At 42.2% G+C, this 19,328-nt stretch overlaps 1 protein-coding gene across 7 annotated transcripts in view; it reads right to left on the reverse strand.

Annotated features, from left to right (window-relative positions):
- The window catches only part of LOC144754696 (putative oxidoreductase YteT), a 1,220,731-nt gene that overhangs the window by 569,496 nt on the left and 631,907 nt on the right, over positions 1-19,328 (reverse strand). For all 7 annotated transcript variants that reach the window (XM_078642823.1, XM_078642828.1, XM_078642827.1 and 4 more), the window contains one exon: positions 17,096-17,150. In XM_078642823.1, the coding sequence (XP_078498949.1) occupies positions 17,096-17,150 (55 nt within the window). The remainder of the gene's footprint in view (positions 1-17,095; positions 17,151-19,328) is intronic.

Here is a 19,328-nt window from a genome sequence, read left to right on the forward strand (position 1 = left end):
CCCTAGTGAAAAGGACATATGCAATAATAACGAAGTGATCACTGTATCCTGTTAACAGAAACTTTAGCATGAAACAACCTGGAAAGAAAAGAATAGGAAAACGAAAATCAGTAGGCCACTGATGAACATAAACTTTTATTAAACAACGAACAAAGAAACGATAACATAACGTAATGATAAAACCTATTAATGTCCTAGAAACAAGAAAACATTAGAAATATGCCAGTGGTGAGAGACCAGAAAAACAGTAAGAGAAACCAAATCACCCCTCGCTGTCCCACCGCCTGCCACGCCAAAAAAATCGATAGACTAGGGAAAATGCAAGTCAGTAGAACATCCGCCCCCACTCTGGAAACTTCCAAGGTGGGGCAGGGTTGCGGCTACGCCCAGCCGGGAGCAGCCCATATAAGGCGGATCCTGCTGCCACGCCTCGGCCAGGAGATCCTAACGTAGGGTGTAGCCGGAGGAGAGGCCGAGGCCAGCGGGACCCGGCCAGGGGATTGCCTTTACAACGCTGAAGAGTTTCAGGGGGGGGGGAAAGTCTCCTCGACCCTCCCCTCTCTCTCCCAGTCCGGCCGCGGTGGCCCTTGAGAGTTGCAGGTAGTCCCGCCACATGCTCTTCCGGTCCGGCCACCAACGGTCGGGGGGCCGAGGCCGACGAGATCCGGCTGCAGCCGATAAACCAAGAAACCCGTTCATGGGGCCAGAGCCAGGGGCGTCCGGCCGACATCCACCGGAAGCCCGGCCCGAAGACGGACGGGACACTTCTTCTCTCTTGAATAATGGCTGCGACAACACTGGGGGGGGATGTCTTGCACATGCCTCCGACCCCCCCCCCCCTCGTCCTCATCGCCTGGTCCAGCCATAACAAATCTCAAGCGAGACGCCGTGGGGTGCACTGGGAGGGAGAGACGATGCGAACAGGCCTCTCCCGCCTCCCCAGTGGAGGCTTCCCACCTGCACCCTCGGCGCTCCAAGCGCCCGGAAAAGGGTTCTTCCACTGTGGCGATGCTGCAACGTCTCGCCCGGCAGGGTGGAGCCCGTCCGCTCATTTGACCCCGCGATCGCCAGTAGCTACCGAACTCTCAAAATGGCGGTCGACCTGGCAAGAGCGGGCCCAGCATAAAGAAATGGCCCGGTCACTGGTTGACTCCACCACCGTAGTCCTCCACGACCTTGAAGATTCTACAGGAGCCGCGGGAGTCTCCGACCCCCGCAGACACCCCCGATGGGGAATGACTGCCATAATCGCCCGTGGAGTGACGAAACTGTATCCGCGGGACGTCGGCGCTCCCATGCTGGCGCCAGCCTCACTTTGAATTCCTAGAATCCTGCAGACCTCAGTTCCGGTGAAAGCACAGTGTGACCCGGTAGGAAAAATTGTTGCACCCCCTCCCCTTTTTGACTGATAGTTCAAACCACCGATCCTTTCCTTTGCCCTTTTAACGGAACTTTGGACTGCCTCCCCCTCTTTTACATTTTCTAGAGAAAACAAAACATTAACCACTACATTAGCATAGCAGTTGACACCAGAACTGTTTTCAAATTGAAAACCAACAACATCTTCAACAGAATCCTTTTTGTTTCTGCTGTGACCCTGCTACAGCACAGGCATTGTCCCCAGCAGTAATTCTGCAACGCGGGTAAGAATAGCTGTGGTGCCTACTGGACTCACTCACCCCCGCGGCGCCCCACGCCGTTATTTGCTGGGCGGCAACTTACTAGACATCACTTTCGTGCCATCTAGATTTCAGCGCGTTCTGCTGCCTTGGAACTATTCGCACAACAGACTGCTACTGACGACCCACCCCCAGGCAACATCTTCTGAATTTTCATAATTTGAAAGAACTAGTAACATGTCCTCATCAGGAATTCAAAAGAAATTGCCACGGTCTCTTCGTTGTTTAAATGTTTTTACTGTTTTTGTTTTGTTGTATATATTTATATGTTATTAAAGTTTTATATTCCTACTACTTTGTTGGAGTGCTATATATTTTTAATGTGACACATAATTGTAAAAACTTTGATGTACAAAGAGTCATTCCTAGAATCTTCCGCTTCAGGCTCGGTCCCCTCCCCAATCACAATACAGGATGGTTTTCAGATAGTAGGAACACGTGTGGTGTGACGGATCTCATCGGGTGTGGGCCTTGATCTACTATAACTCCTTTGAAGAGGGGTGAATCTTTACAGCTGGAGCCATAAACTACATCTGCAGGGCTAGCTGATAGCCTGGGCAATCGGACACAGAGGAAGAGGAGTGTCAGAGGGTGCGGTAGTGAATAGGGCGAAAGGGAGGTGTCGGGCGGGCACAGAGTGTGATTCTCAGGGAAGAGCAGCGCAGATGGGGGGAGGTTTATTGCCCATGCATAAGACAGAGAGCGGGGGTGACCAGTGCCTGGGGAAGATGCTTGCGAGGGTGGGGAGCCATGCTACGAATCGACAGCGTGCAGAGAGTGGGTCTGGTCAAGGCATCTAAAATGGCTGCCGTGCACGACAAAAGTGTGGCATTTCAAAAAAGGCAAGATGGCGCAAACAATGTTTTTCAACACTTCCTCATTTCCTTCGAATCGAACGTTAACAGACGTTGGTGCATATTACCAAAGTTAAGCGATATTTATCGCTAAATTTTTTACCGCTAAGCATCGTCAGAAATTATCGAAGATAAACCTTGCTATTATCAAGGTTTATCGCAAATCCGATAAAAAACGGCCGCAATGCATGAATATCGCTAAAAAGTCAGCGATATTCATGCATTACCGAGCTAATGCTCTTAGCCATGTTATCCACCTCCCATTGGATAACATGGCTAAGAACTGCTCAGGGCAGGTATAACTTTTTTGAGATATTCGCGCTTAGCGCGAATATCTCCAAAAGTTGGTAATAGGAGATAGATATGTTGTAATGCAAATTATTGTTGTATATGGAACTCATACCATAATCTCTCAGGAAAGCAGAAACTGATCCTTTTGGGACCGCCTGAAAAGGCCTACGGGGTGAGGGGTACTCTACTTTGCCCCCTTTTGACGTTCCGAACTATTTTATTTTACTCTCTTCTGTAATTACACAAAATAGCAGCGATAAGATGCATCGGAGACACACAGTGAGAGAAAGGAGGCCGGAGATGAAGAAGAGATGTCAAATACACATTGGAGATAATATAGTGGCAGAAGGGAAGTAAATATGAGTAAACTTACCATGTAACATAAAAATGTTGCACTCTATACTATAAGTCTCATTTTATACTACAATCACTTCGCTACAACCTCATAAATTAAAAATAAAAATGAATAATGTCTCAAACAATTTTTGATTTCTAAATATAAATGTATTCTTCAGAATTTTCTAAATTTGAAAGAACTAGTAACATGTCCTCATCAGCAATTTCCTCATGAAAAGTCTGCAATGATGATTCTTGTAACTCTATGGTCTCCAAACATTCAATAAATTCGCCATCAACAGATTCATCAAAAAAATCATTCAAGTCATCTCCTCCTTGTGACAATATTTCATTATTGGTGCTGTCAATTTCAATCAATGTAGTGGAATCATTCAAGTCATCTCCTCCTTGTGACAATATTTCATTATTGGTGCTCTCAATTTCAATCAATGTAGTGGAATCATTCAAGTCATCTCCTCGTGACAATATTTCATTATTGGTGCTCTCAATTTCAACCAATGTAGTGGAATCATTCAAGTCATCTCCTCCTTGTGACAATATTTCATTATTGGTGCTGTCCATTTCAATCAATCTAATGGAATCATACAAGTCATCTCCTCCTTGTGACAATATTTCATTATTGGTGCTCTCAATTTCAATCAATGTAGTGGAATCATTCAAGTCATCTCCTCCTTGTGACAATATTTCATTATTGGTGCTGTCCATTTCAATCAATCTAATGGAATCATACAAGTCATCTCCTCCATGTGACAATATTTCATTATTGGTGCTCTCAATTTCAATCAATGTAGTGGACAATTCAAAAGAAATTGCCACGGTCTCTTCATTGTGAGCCATTTTATTTTGAAATTGCTTGCTGTAAATTGCAGAAAAAAATAATCACTTTCATTTATCGTTTTTAGTAATACATAATATAAAACTAACTTTATCAAGTATTTAGTATAACAGAAAGGACTGCAAATAAATAACAGAAAACATTTTTCAAATTATCTTCAAGTGTACAACATAGTTCCCCTTACAAATTAACAACTCACCTTTTTAAAAGTAGGAGAAGTGTTAGTACTGTGTAAATCAAACACCAGAAATTCACCACCAAAAATTCCTCACAAATGTACCTCAGACAGTAGTATCACAAAATGGCTGTGGTTTCCTCTCATTTGACATATATACATAACCAATTAACTTTCATCACACACAAATACAAAACCAAAGTAACATTTTAATTGGTTCTAAATTTCAACACTTTCAAATGTGTTTTCCCCATGCAATTTTCCATAGGACATTTACATACGTCTACAGCCTGAATGGCTGAACGGAATTACACCAAACTTGGCAAAATGGTACATCAAACCTAAGAGGTCAGGAAGGATCTACTATGCCCCCTTATGGTCATTTCCCCCTTCGCTTTGGCCTCCTCTTGTCTCTCGATCCTACCGAGAGACAAGATGGCGGCCGCTACGGACTGTTTGGAATGTTGACAGACGCCGAAGAACCAATCAGCTTCGCAAAGCTCCGTAACGCGAAAAGTACGCGGAGCGGAGCGCTGTTACAGATATATATCTTTTTTTTGAACGTTAATTTCTCAAAATCCACTGGAGCACATATATTGAGACCTACAAAAGGCACATCGGGCTACCAGTCCCTACAATTTTGCCAAGTTTCGTGCAAATCCATTCAGCCGTTCGGGCTAAAAGTGAGGCCAACCGCCCTATGGAAAACTCAATGTTAAAAACACGTTTTGGGACCCCCCTTTTTTCTCGACCCCCCCCCAATTCAGGGGCTGCTCAGAAACAAAATGTGCCATTTTCCTGAAAATTTCAGCCAATTCCGTCCACAAACGCCAAAGTTATTAGACATAGAATTTTCAAAAAACCCATAGAGAAAAAATCCTAACTATATATACCTACTGGCGACCGCCAGTAGGTAATATATATATATATATATATATATTCACGCTCCAAGGTTGTCCACCATGTGAGTAGCACGCGAGCAGCAGCTTTATTTATGTGTAGGTGAGGACGGGGATCCGGCGTCTACAAGCGGATCCCCGTCCTCACCTACACATAGATAAAGCTGCTGCTCGCGTGCTACTCACATGGTGGACAACCTTGGAGCGTGAATCTATATGCGGCAGTCCAGCCGCAGAGTATGCACCACCCCGTTAACGTGGGGGTCACGGCAGTGAAGTAGCAGCCGTACATGGAATCGAGGACGGGCCCACTTGTGGAGTCCATACAGGACTTGATTGTGTGCTTTCCGTACTACACTTCCCAGAAGTCTCACTGGAGCCGCCCATCGACGGGCGAGTTATACAATTGGAGAAGTGTAGCGGGTGCGCACACCGCTTCCGTTAAAGCCCCTGAAGAGAAGCAGATGGAGCTTCGAAACGCGTCGGGCAGATCCATTACGGAGCGGCGTCTACAAGCGGATCCCCGTCCTCACCTACACATAGATAAAGCTGCTGCTCGCGTGCTACTCACATGGTGGACAACCTTGGAGCGTGAATCTATATGCGGCAGTCCAGCCGCAGAGTATGCACCACCCCGTTAACGTGGGGGTCACGGCAGTGAAGTAGCAGCCGTACATGGAATCGAGGACGGGCCCACTTGTGGAGTCCATACAGGACTTGATTGTGTGCTTTCCGTACTACACTTCCCAGAAGTCTCACTGGAGCCGCCCATCGACGGGCGAGTTATACAATTGGAGAAGTGTAGCGGGTGCGCACACCGCTTCCGTTAAAGCCCCTGAAGAGAAGCAGATGGAGCTTCGAAACGCGTCGGGCAGATCCATTACGGAGCGGCGTCTACAAGCGGATCCCCGTCCTCACCTACACATAGATAAAGCTGCTGCTCGCGTGCTACTCACATGGTGGACAACCTTGGAGCGTGAATATAAATATATATATATATATATATATATATATATATATATATATATATATATATTACCTACTGGCGGTCGCCAGTAGGTATATATAGTTAGGATTTTTTCTCTATGGGTTTTTTGAAAATTCTATGTCTAATAACTTTGGCGTTTGTGGACGGAATTGGCTGAAATTTTCAGGAAAATGGCACATTTTGTTTCTGAGCAGCCCTTGAAAATTTGGGGGGGGTTCGTCCAGTGGGGGCCGAGAAAAAAGGGGGGTCCCAAAACGTGTTTTTAACATTGAGTTTTCCATAGGGCGGTTGGCCTCACTTTTAGCCCGAACGGCTGAATGGATTTGCACGAAACTTGGCAAAATTGTAGGGACTGGTAGCCCGATGTGCCTTTTGTAGGTCTCAATATATGTGCTCCAGTGGATTTTGAGAAATTAACGTTTAAAAAAAGATATATATCTGTAACAGCGGACCGGGCAGCGCTCTGGTTCGCGGACTTTTCGCGCAACGGAGCTTTGTGAAGCGAAGCTGATTGGTTCTCCGGCGTCTGTCAACATTCCAAACAGTCCGTAGCGGCCGCCATCTTGTCTCTCGGTAGGATCGAGAGACAAGAGGAGGTCAAAACAAAGGGGGAAATAACTATAAGGGGGCATAGTAGATCCTCGCTGACCCCCTAGGTTTGATGTGGAGGTTTTAAAAGGGCCCCGCGGGGCAAAAAAAAATAATAATAATAATAATTGAACGGCTGAATGGATTTGCACGAAACTTGGCAAAATATTAGGGACTGGTAACCCGATGTGCCTTTGCTAGGTCTCAATATATGTGCTCCAGTGGATTTTGAGAAATTAACGTTCAAAAAAAGATATATATCTGTAACAGCGCTCCGCTTCGCGTAACGGAGGTTTGCGAAGCTGATTGGTCATTCTGTCACTGGGCTATAGTTGGGCTACATCTGGCTGATATTTGGGCTACATTTGTTTTTTTGTGTGTCTGGCGGCCATCTTTGGGCTACATTGGGCTACATTGGGCTTCATTGGGCTACATTCGGCTAATTAGCAAATAGCTCATCGCAAACTAGGAATGGTAAAGAATCGCTATTTATTCCTTAAAGTTCGCTATTTAGGAAATGCAAAAAACTTTGATGATATATATGGCGGTTCATCTCTAACAAGATAAGAAGCATAGGGATACATTTATGATGACTGGCGCATCACCAGGGATGTGTTAGTCATTCTGTGCCGCTGTTCCGTCACCTATGGTGTGCTGCATTTACAATGCGGCGCATCATGGGGCAAAAACAGCACAGATGCGTGATGTATCTGTGCCGTAAAGGTGGCGCATTGCTGGAGTTGTATCGCAAGTGTGATGAAGCTCCAGCAAGGGTCGGGGGTGCCCCTGTCGCAGGGTTTCTGTTGTCACACAGAACTGTGGACAGAGGATTGGAACCTCGGCGAATTAGGGTGTCCCAAAACTCACGTTAGTAATCAAAAACTCCTTAGCAAGCTAGGTACAGTGTCACATTGGATATAACAAACTCTCAATGTTTAGACAATCCAGAATATGAACTTATAGTACCTCAGGATACGTGGAACTCATGAACAGTCGGTCGTTATAGATTTCTTAGAAACCAGAACATGGAGTTAAGAAGAACAGATGTGTATTTGAAATGTTTATTTACTAATGCCGTCTTCTCAGGTGTAGTACCTTAGATAATAAAAGTACACATATTATCAGTAGCAAAATTACCAGCATAGTTACTAGTACATAAAAAGTGAATGGTGATAGTATGTTAACATGCTGTAAATGAATAAGAGTTAGCAACACTTATAAGCAGCCGCGGGCCGTGGAGGGAGTTACGGTGAGGCAGGGAGGCGGGGAGGGGGAGAAGCAGGGTGGAGAATACAAGTACACATATTATCAGTAGCAAAATTACCAGCATAGTTACTAGTACATAAAAAGCGAATGGTGACAGTATGTTAACATGCTGTAAATGAATAAGAGTTAGCAACACTTATAAGCAGCCGCGGGCCGTGGAGGGAGTTACGGTGGGGCAGGGAGGCGGGGAGGGGGAGGGGCAAGGTAGAGAGGGCTCCACCCTGCTTCTCCCCCTCCCCGCCTCCCTGCCCCATCGTAACTCCCTCCACGGCCCGCGGCTGCTTATATCTCACCCTCCCTAATACACATATTATATTATTTGCTAAGAAGGTCTCTTTGTGTTGGTTTAGGGCGTGCCCATACTTTAGTGTCTTAGATTTGAAGGAATCACATCAGCATACACCAGCTCTCTCTTCATGTGAACCGCATCAACTGTTGTGTATGTGTGTTCGGCAAAGCAATATAAAACCCGCCTCATGCCCAGAATTGGCAGAAGTTGCACTTATGTTATGAGTATGAAGTCGTGGAGATCAGACCTCATAACAATTCTGTATCGTGTTGTTCTTGAAACTTTAGCACTCGCTGTACAGATATAGTTTAACAAGTAAAGCAGATAGTAGACCAATAACATATTATTCTCATGTAAACCACGATGAACTACTAGGTGGAAAGCTAAAGCAACAACTAAGTGTCGTGTGCAGAAGTTGCAAAAAAGGAAAAATGGCGTTTAAACCGGTAATGAGCCCATGCTAACTTAACACGGTGTAAAGATATCCAGGACCTAGATGACACCTCCTCATGATCCGGAAACGAACTGAATAAGATAATAGAAGTGCCATCTCATGAGAGCAGATTGCAAGTTTATATGTGGACGGTCCGCAAGGTAAAGCATTAAAAACTAGGAAAATTTAATGCTAAAGAAAAATAAAACAGCCAAGTACTTTATCGAGTCTTAAGCCAATAGGCAAGGTAAATAATAAAAACTTGACAAATAAGTCAATGAATTGTCAATGAAATGCTAGTACTCAGCATATCAAACATGAAAAAGGTCTATGACATAACTGTGTATGCAAAATAAGCTGCAACAGCCTCCAATAGGAAGTCACCGTCTTCATCCGAAAACAGTTCAGCCATCCAATTTAAAAGCGGAAAAGAACATACGTGCTCTCCCAGCACCGGATCCTCTATCACCATCAGAGGACAGCTCGGTGGGTTTTCAAGAAAGCTCTCTTCCAAGAAAGACTGTGCTGCCGCCAGTAAATTCCAGGGACCAAGTAGTCCATGCATCAATGCCACAGCCATAATCCTTTCGCCAGGACAAACCAACTCGTGAGTAATGATAGGAGTCATCAGCTGATTAAAGTCGACGTCAGGAGAAACCGGTCCGCAGAGACACAAATCAATGGCCCAATCGAAATCACAGGTCAGGCAGTGAAATACAGGCTGGACACAGGTGAAGTAGGAGAACCGAAAAGATAATCCATATGCCGTGCTTAATATCGCCAACGGCATTGTGCCATAATATTCTAGCATGCGATTGCGGAACAGTGTCAGCAGCTGCAGGGTCGGAGGTTGCATAGGAGGGACATCCATATTTAAAAATGTAAAAAAGCACAAGAGCGTCCGCTGGTAATGCAAGTAAAAATGCCAATCCACGAACCAGAGTGCAGAAAATACAATGAAAGGAAGCAGGGATGACTCCAAAGATTTTCTCAAATGAAGTCACGAGACCACTGGTAACAACTTTAAAAAAGTGTGTCAGGGACTTTGTGGAGGATGCGTTAAAGATAGTCGGAAACATGTTGCTGAAATTGAAAGGCAAATCTTAATTGAAAAGGGTGTGCACCTCTGTACGGGTGTTCGCTATGTGAAGTACGAAAGTTTCACGGGCCGAACTCAAGGCCACCTCTCTCTGAGACAAAAGAGCTCTTATTCTTGCCATGCCGTTGAAACGTGTCCCAAGGTTGGTATTTGTGGCCAGATTGAAAACTCCCTATGTTCATGTGTGGGAGGAAATAGAACATTTCTGCAGCAAATAACCCGTTCACTCACTGTTACGATAAAAGGAATACTTTTAATTAACTCAGAACAATCTTCATTATTGAGCATCAAATAACTACCATTTTCCAACAACTTGAACGTGGGGATGATAGCAGGAACTGGCGTGCCTTGCAACACGCAAGCCATATTTGGTCGGTGTTTGTTGCATGAACCGTGTAACTGTATGTGCCTACACATTAGTGAATGATCTGGCGTCTCAGTGCATTCCTCTCCATTCAGATAAACTTCTTGATCATCTTTGAAACATCTGTATGTGTATGGAAGCGACCAGACCTCATGAAGAAAAGCACTACCTAAAGGTTCATAACGACCTATTGGTATATATTTCATACAATTTGAAAACTTATATAAAGCAAAAGGCAGCGTTATTAAACCGTGGATAAGGCATGTTGTCAAAAAACCCGCAATCCTCTGCTGATGATGTCACTGAGCATGTCATGAATGATGTAATATGTGACATCATCAGCAGTGGATTACGGGTAATAGTATCTCTAGTTTACTCCCCTATAGCTGTCTTTATTTTAACATAAGTGTGTGTTTCCCTCCCTTATACTTACTGTTTTTGGTTCGCTTCCAGTTCGCGTACCGGCGAGCGAACTAGGAAGCGAACTAAGAGAAATAGAGGTTGGTACAGTTCCAAATATTGTACCAATTTTTTAATAACGGGGAGGTAGTTCTGAAAAGAACTTTTTTTTTTATTTTTCTGAACATTTTTTTACTGTTTTTGAATTTTTCGGAACAGTTTTATATTTTTTTGGGGTTTTCTTGGAGGGGGCAATGAAAACGATTCATTGTAAAGGGCTCAACAGGAGCAACAAAACAAAAAAAAGAAGTATTTATTATTTTGGGCGTTTCGGACAAACTTGCATATGATAGTCAATAGCTCTGTTGATCAGAGTGATGCTTCTTTCTCCGTAGGAAATGAATCCATCGCAAAATACGCAGGTGTGTTTTACTTCACCAAATCTCATTTGTATATTTGGCACCATCTCCCTGCCCTCTGGACCCGTTACTTCCGGTACAACAGATCTTCTGGCCATAATAGGGAGATTATCTAGGTCGTTCCGAAACTGTGCAGCACTGTAGTTGTTAGGATGCCACCTAGTCATATGGCGATGCATTGTGTAGTTTCCGAAACTGTATTTTTTGTCGGTCCCTCTGGACAGTCTATCTTGACATATAAGGCAAGTTACGTATCTTGCATTTACTTTTTTCTGACCTTTGGGAATTTTAAAAAATTGCCAAATGAAGTTTTCTTTCCGGTGAGACGTCCTGGGCTGCTCAGGCAAAAACTGCCTCTCTTCGTGCTCGTCCTCCTGTTCCTCTTCTTCTTCTTCTTGTTGAATTATAACTTGAGCAGGTGGTCCACTCTTCCTTGGATGTGGTGGAGGTGGTGGGGAAGCACCAGCTGAAGCTACTAAAGAAGCCATTGCTCAGTGATCACAAAGGGTCTTTCTCTCACAATGATGAAAGTCAGAGTGAGGAAAGAAGGAGGGATTTTCATCATTTGGGAAAAACAAGAGTTCTCAACCAATCAAAAGTTTTCATTTTAGATTATATGACCTAGTCTTACATCATTAGGAAACCAAAAGTGAAATGAACCAATGAAAAGTGTTATTACCAAGTCACATGACTTGCTGTGTTTACGTTAAGCGCTTTGCAGGGCCTCCCGGTTTGCTTCCAGAAACCTGCGCTTTGCGACTCGCTTCGCGTACCAGTTCGCTAACGTAGTACGTCATATGACGTATCACGCGACAACGTGAAACTTCATGCGGACGGGAGGCGTCACGATGTTGTTTTGTAACGCGGCACTTGCGGTAAAGAAACGTTTACCGGCTCGCGGTCTATTTCGCGGCATCAAGGTCAGCTAACGGGAAGCTTCCCGATTTGCGAAGCGGGAACGAAGAAAAAAAAATATTTTAAAAAAAATTATTCATAAACATATAAAATATATTTTTGGATTTAAAGAAGAATACATTTTACAGCTACAGATATTAGCTGTTAAAAAACCAATGAAATTCACAGAAAAAACCATAGGTTATGGACCATATATAGTTAGGAATTAGCATTTACAAAACCTTGAAAATTCACTGAAAAAACCATAGGTTATAGACCATATATAGTTAGGAATTAGCATTTACAAAACCTTGAAAATTCACTGAAAAAACCATAGGTTATAGACCATATATAGTTAGGAATTAGCATTTAAAAAACCTTATTTTACTCACACAAAACCATTGAAATTCCATATATAGTTAGTTGCACTAAGTATATATCGCGCACCCGCAATCCACTGCTGATCATGTCACATATTACATCATTCATGACATGGTCAGTGACATCACTGATGACATCACTGATGACATCTCAAATGACATCACTGATGACATCACTGATGACATCTCATTTGACATCATTCTTGTGCTAATACGATAAACCTCTTCAGACTCTAATATAACCTTAGATACACTCAGTGTATACAGACACTCACACACTGCCACTCATCCATGGAGTTACTCACACACCCAGTCAGTCATGCAAAGAAACAATCTCACCTCCATTTCTTCAACTATACAGTTAAACACACCTTACTTATTGAAACATATACTAACACATATTTACTCTCTTATACAATCCCTGATACAAGTTCACAATGATCGATACAACCACTCACTCATTCAGTGGCTCTCATGCACAGTTATTTATATATGCCAACTCTCACATGTACTGTGTTTTACATATGTACTTACTATGACATGTAGCATTGAGATATCCATTCACTCATCAATACACTCATGCACACAGTCAACTGCCCATGTAGCTGTTTCCACATGCACTCTTGAACTCATACACCTAGTGAATAAACTGCTCACACATCTATGCATAGAGTCTCACACCTTCCAGCCACCCCCACACAAACTCAATCTCCCATAGAAATACTTGGGCAACCAATTAATAACACATATAGCCTCTCGTATAGCTAATGATCAACACATGCAGCAGTTTACAGAACAACAGACATAATGATGCACAAATTAAGACAGTTTAGTCACTAACCCATGCATTCAGTGAGACACATTTAATCACTCACTCATACAGTCAGTCATGCACCTACTAAATCCTTCATCCAGACACTTATACATCCACTCAAGACATATTTTAACTTTACAGAAAAATACAGTCACTGGATGTTGTCATCAGTGATGTCATCAGTGATGTCATTTGAGATGTCATCAGTGATGTCATCAGTGATGTCACTGACCATGTCATGAATGATGTAATATGTGACATGATCAGCAGTGGATTGCGGGTGCGCGATATATACTTAGTGCAACTAACTATATATGGAATTTCAATGGTTTTGTGTGAGTAAAATAAGGTTTTTTAAATGCTAATTCCTAACTATATATGGTCTATAACCTATGGTTTTTTCAGTGAATTTTCAAGGTTTTGTAAATGCTAATTCCTAACTATATATGGTCTATAACCTATGGTTTTTTCAGTGAATATATATATATATATATGCAAAAAAGAAGGAGAGAACTCTGGGTAGCTCTCAAGTTTAGGTGGAAAGCAGCCCCTGTTGGAGCACTCTCAACACCAGCGACACACTAGATCTGCTCACCTCAAATGTCTGTTTTTCTATCAAAGTTTTTAAGCATAGGATTAGCACAGTGCTATCCACGCCGAGATAGAAAATGCAAGAGACTTTGCAAACAGACATTTGAGGTGAGCAGATCTAGAGTGTCGCTGGTGTTGAGAGTGCTCTAACAGGGGCTGCTTTCCACCTAAACTTGAGAGCTACCCAGAGTTCTCTCCTTCTTTTTTGCATAATTTATGCGTCACTCTATGCCTGAAAGGGTTTTGTTTTGATATATATATATATATATAGCTTTAAGTGTCCATCTTTAGTATTACATCTTATTGGAAAGTAGCCTATTACCTGTAAGCCCATAAGTAAATGAGAACATATATTTGACTCCATGCTATGTTCACGTATCCCACTCCTCTGAACTTCCACAGTGAGGATACTAGCACAATACCGGAGTATCAGCACATTTTAATTAAAAAACATTTAGCACTTTAATTTCAACATACGTTAGGAGCACATAGTGTAGGCAGAATATGTAAACCGCGCACAATGAATCTCACACTTTAGTACTGAACTGTCTTAAAAACTATCACAAATTATGGTGCATACATGAAAGCACATAATGAGCCAATAATGACTCTGCCTACTTGGGCTTAATTCTATTCCAATAATTTTATTGGTATCTTGAATCAATTATTAGAAGTCAGGATGATTTACATGGTGGCAATTTGTAAGGCATATATTGTTAAAGTACTGGGACATATTTAAAAGTGTGATTTGACTATTCTGCATCAATATAACTAGTCACAGTTGGTGTTGATTTTTAGCACTTTATAATAATTATTATTTTGGCTGTTGGTCGCGCACTTATATGCATCTATATTGGCACATGCATTTGATTAACAAGTTTTAACATCTTTGTTTTGGGCATAAAGCATTGAGAATTATGAGAGTTGCGATATACTATATTTGAGCAATTTGCATTAATTAATAATCATGTGTAACAATCGCAAAATGCACTTGCAGTAAATTTCATTTTTCAAGTAATGCCCAAGCATAACGTATTTCTGCGTTAGAATCATGTGTAGAAAGATTTCTTCTATGTTTATTAGTCCAGCCGAGGTAAACAATGAACGTCATCAGATCGCTCCAACCATCGAGTTGTGTAAATGTATATAAACTGTCATTTGAATATGAGAAGTTGTTGTAACCAAGGCGGTTTGCCCGCCGAAACGCGTCAAGCCATCTGAACAGGGTAAATAAATTTCCCTTTCGTGAAGCTCACGGAGTCAGCGCCTTTTCTTTTATCTTGATGGTAAAGGTCTGGATTTGATATATATATATATATATATATACATATATATATATATATATATATATTAAAGGAAACATTAAGGCTTACACTGGCATTCACTTGGAGTATTTGCTGTAGCGACTTTCTCTAATCACTTCCATCTCAAGCTCTTAGTATTATTGTATTTCATTCGCACAACTATGTTTCTCCCTATGGACACTCGAGTTTGTCAGGGTAGCGGGACCAAGTAGTCGAGCTAGGACTATGACGAGTTCATTTTCTAAAAATGCCACAGACCACAAAAATGGTTTCGTACTCGAAAACCCAACAACTAAGAGAGAACTATAATTCACACCCACAGAACAATTACAGCTTTTAGGGCATCCACTGTCAAATCCCAGTGTCCTGCTAAGGAAGTCAACAGAACAATGGTGCTGTCTGTCACAAGTAGGCAACACCATACACAATTCAGTGGGAGGCCAGTTACTGATTCAATGGGTTTAAAAAGATGGTGGGACGTCTGGTCGTATACTGTGCCGGAAACCGCTTTCTTTTGATGCAAACAATTTGCCCTGATAAAGGACATCCTCTATATTGCACACAGCCTCCAAGCACATCAAGCGTAACACCATACACACAACAAACTAAATACACAACGGGCGGGGGGCGTGAAAGACTCCAGTTCTGTGATTGGACCGATGTCACAGGAGATGGTCAGTAGATCGTTATTTCAGGGTTAAAGGTGAACTATCATTTCCGCTACAGTCATGTCTCCTCATAAGTGGTTACAGGGGCAATAGCCACTAGCCGCTATTAGCGGAGCTTCACTTTCCGAGTACCGCCCATCCTTGGCAAGCATATTCTTTGTTCGGCTAGTTAACATCAAAAACATGAATCACCCTCAGTGGACTTACAGAAAGTTGATCACACACAGGTAAAAATCATAGGGAGGGTCAAAGAAAGTCAATCATGGTTATGCTTGAATGGAGCCGATGCAAAATCTATGGGTTCTACATGGTCATTAAGCTGCAGGAATAATACTTTCAAAAATGTTCAGCAAACTATGGTAGGATAGCAATAGGAAGGTAGCAACCAGGAACCAAGGGGAGGGATCTTTGTCAATATATTGGGGACAGACGTATCTGCCTATACATATATCAACACTAAAATATTGACTATCACTATAATGTCACGGTAAGCAGGAAATAGGAAGTATAGATATACCATTCTAATTCCACATCTGCTTACCTTGACGATACAGTGCATATCAATATTAAAAAACTCGATATTTTGGTACAATAACACCCAGGAGGCCAACAATAGTTCTTTGAAAAGTGGTTTGACCTGTCCTACTATCAAATAAGTACTGATGCTCTAAATCTCCTCAAGAGTTGTAATGAAAACCAAAGAATTCTGTGAATCCATATCACAATCAATCAATCATATATTTATAAAGCACGGCAAATCCCAACTAGGGGTCTCTAGGCCTGGGGCTGCTGCTGCAGCGTGGAGGTAGGTCATTCAAACAACCGATCACAGCTGAAGATGCGCTTATTATGAATGGAGAGCTTAGCGCATTGTATGGTTACAATATCAGAGATCAGTTAGGCCATAACATTTCAGTGAGTGGTGAATATCTGTTTGGAGTTTGAAGTCAATATGTATCTATGTATTCTGAGCAGGTAGCTTTCCACAATATGCCCTAAAATGGATACAAGTGTATCTATTCTAGAGGGTTGATAAAATATGTTCAGGCGGACTGGTCAATTACATAATTGGTAATGGCAATACAGTGACTTTTCGAAATAGAATTTAATTTGAAATTGTAGTCCTGATTTTTTTAACTGGGGGTTAGAGGGCAGAAAATCATATTGTTTTAAAGCTTCTCGAGATGGTCCTGCGTTCCTGAAGGGCATGGAGGTAGTTCAACCTATTTGTGTGCCCAGTCCCAAAACCATTGTATCTGCTCTTATGAATCAACAAAAGACCCTGATTAAAAATAAAATGCCTTGATCAAAAATATAAATAGATATGCCAAAGTATAAGCTAGTTTGCAATGCTGGTGACACTATCCGTTCCCTTTATCATTGTCGATATGGAAGCTTGGATGTAAATGTATATGTCACATCCCCAGAAGTGCATCACATAGTACCCCTGAAACGCTATTTGCAGGACTATGTCGTGGACACATATATTCATTACTTGCAAATACAAACCTTGTGTTCTTTGGTGAAATGGGACAGGTGTCCAAAGGATGATACCTTCACGCACCTAAAAACAAGAGAGTAAATGCAAACATGTTTAACAAGTCAAAGTCACAACGAGGCCAGAGATACCTAAAACTCCAACTAAAAGCAGAAGCTGCACTAGCTTACATATTAAGGCTACACCAGAGGTAGTTTACAAAAATATTGCATTAAATCTGTTAGGAAGGAAAAATCTGACTGACAGCACCTGATACAAGTGTTTAAATTAATCTTCCTGGTTTATCCGACAGATGTCCAAAGAGGGACTGAAACAACAGAAGACATCCGACAGACGTCCTAAGAGGGACTGAAACAACAGAAGACATTCGACAGACGTCCTAAGAGGGACTGAAACAACAGAAGACATCCGACAGATGTCCTAAGAGGGACTGAAACAACAGAAGACATCCGACAGATGTCCAAAGAGGGACTGAAACAACAGAAGACATCCGACAGATGTCCAAAGAGGGACTGAAACACAACAAAAGACATCCGACAGATGTCCTAAGAGGGACTAAAACAACAGAAGACATCCGGCAGATGTCCAAAAAGGGACTGAAACAACAAAAGACATCCATCAGATATCCAAAGAGGGACTGAAACAACAGAAGACATCCGACAGATGTCCAAACAGGGACTGAAACAACAGAAGACATTCATGATCCAGCAGATGTCCAAAGAGGGACTGAAATAACAGAAGACATCCAACAGATGTCCAAAGAGGGACTGAAACAACAGAAGACATCCGACAGATGGACAAAGAGGAACTGAAACAACAAAAGACATCCGACAGATGGCCGAAGAGGGACTGAAACAACAAAAGACATCCGACAGATGTCCTAAGAGGGACTGAAATAACAGAAGACATCCGACAGATGTCCAAAGAGGGACTGAAACAACAGAAGACATCCGACAGATGTCCAAAGAGGGACTAAAACAACAAAAGACATCCGACAGATGTCCTAAGAGGGACTAAAACAACAGAAGACATCCGGCAGATGTCCAAAAAGGGACTGAAACAACAAAAGACATTCATCAGATGACCAAAGAGGGACTGAAACAACAGAAGACATCCGACAGATGTCCAAACATGGACTGAAACAACAGAAGACATTCATGATCCAGCAGATGTCCAAAGAGGGACTGAAACAACAGAAGACATCCAACAGATGTCCAAAGAGGGACTGAAACAACAGAAGACATCCAACAGATGGACAAAGAGGAACTGAAACAACAAAAGACATCTGACAGATGGCCAAAAAGGGACTGAAACAACAAAAGACATCCGACAGATGGCCAAAGAGGGACTGAAACAACTAATTTTGATTACCTCCTTCAAAGTTTTAGTTTACTAAGCTGGGCTCAAACCCACGTCATGCAGTTTATGGTATGCACTTCATTTTTTCTATAATTCATATAAAATACACAATTTCTGGCATTTAAAGAATCCGTCCGATAGGCAACCTAGTTTCACTCTCATTCTCAGCCTAACTTGTTAGTCTATAATCATGTCAAAAAAATTAGAAAAAGCGATAAATCACTAATAAAATTCACTGTTGCCCTATGTTTGCCCAGCCTTGTCTTTATAAAATGTAAGTAAAATCTGAACATTCTAATAATATTCAGGGGCAATTGTTAACTGAATCTTGCATATAACAGCTTCAAACCCCTCACTTCTAAGATAGAAAGTGCTTCTGAAGTCAGCAAAACATGTTTATTTACAGCCCCATCAGGACAACAAAATTAAATAAAAAATGTTCTCTTGAATTTTTCTACAGATATCTAAACAGTACGGTCCACTTTTCACTATTAGTTTTCAAAAAATAGTTTTCTGTATGCCCCCCAAATTTTTTTTTCATGTTGACTGCAACAAAAATAAATGTGATGCACTGACACCACTACTGTCTGGCCCTCCACACTGCAGCTCACCTAGTAGGCCCAGGGTGAGGAGTACAATCTCTGAACATTGATTGTCTGTCTGTTACACTGGTTATTTTTTCCCCAATTGTAGGATTTCAGTGTTGAGCTCGCTACTCATGGGAGTTATTCTTGACCTCCCGTCGCCAACACGCGCTCTCCTCCGTTGAAGGTGGCACCTCGTCAGAGTCTGGTACTTTCCTCCCACCCTCCATGGAGTGGTTCACATGGTTGGGCCCTGGCGGCCCTATTAGTTTCACCCTTCACAATCCTACACCCTCTCTTT

The sequence above is a fragment of the Lissotriton helveticus genome, chromosome 5_1, assembly GCF_964261635.1.
Source record: "Lissotriton helveticus chromosome 5_1, aLisHel1.1, whole genome shotgun sequence".
Taxonomy (NCBI): Eukaryota; Metazoa; Chordata; class Amphibia; order Caudata; family Salamandridae; genus Lissotriton; species Lissotriton helveticus.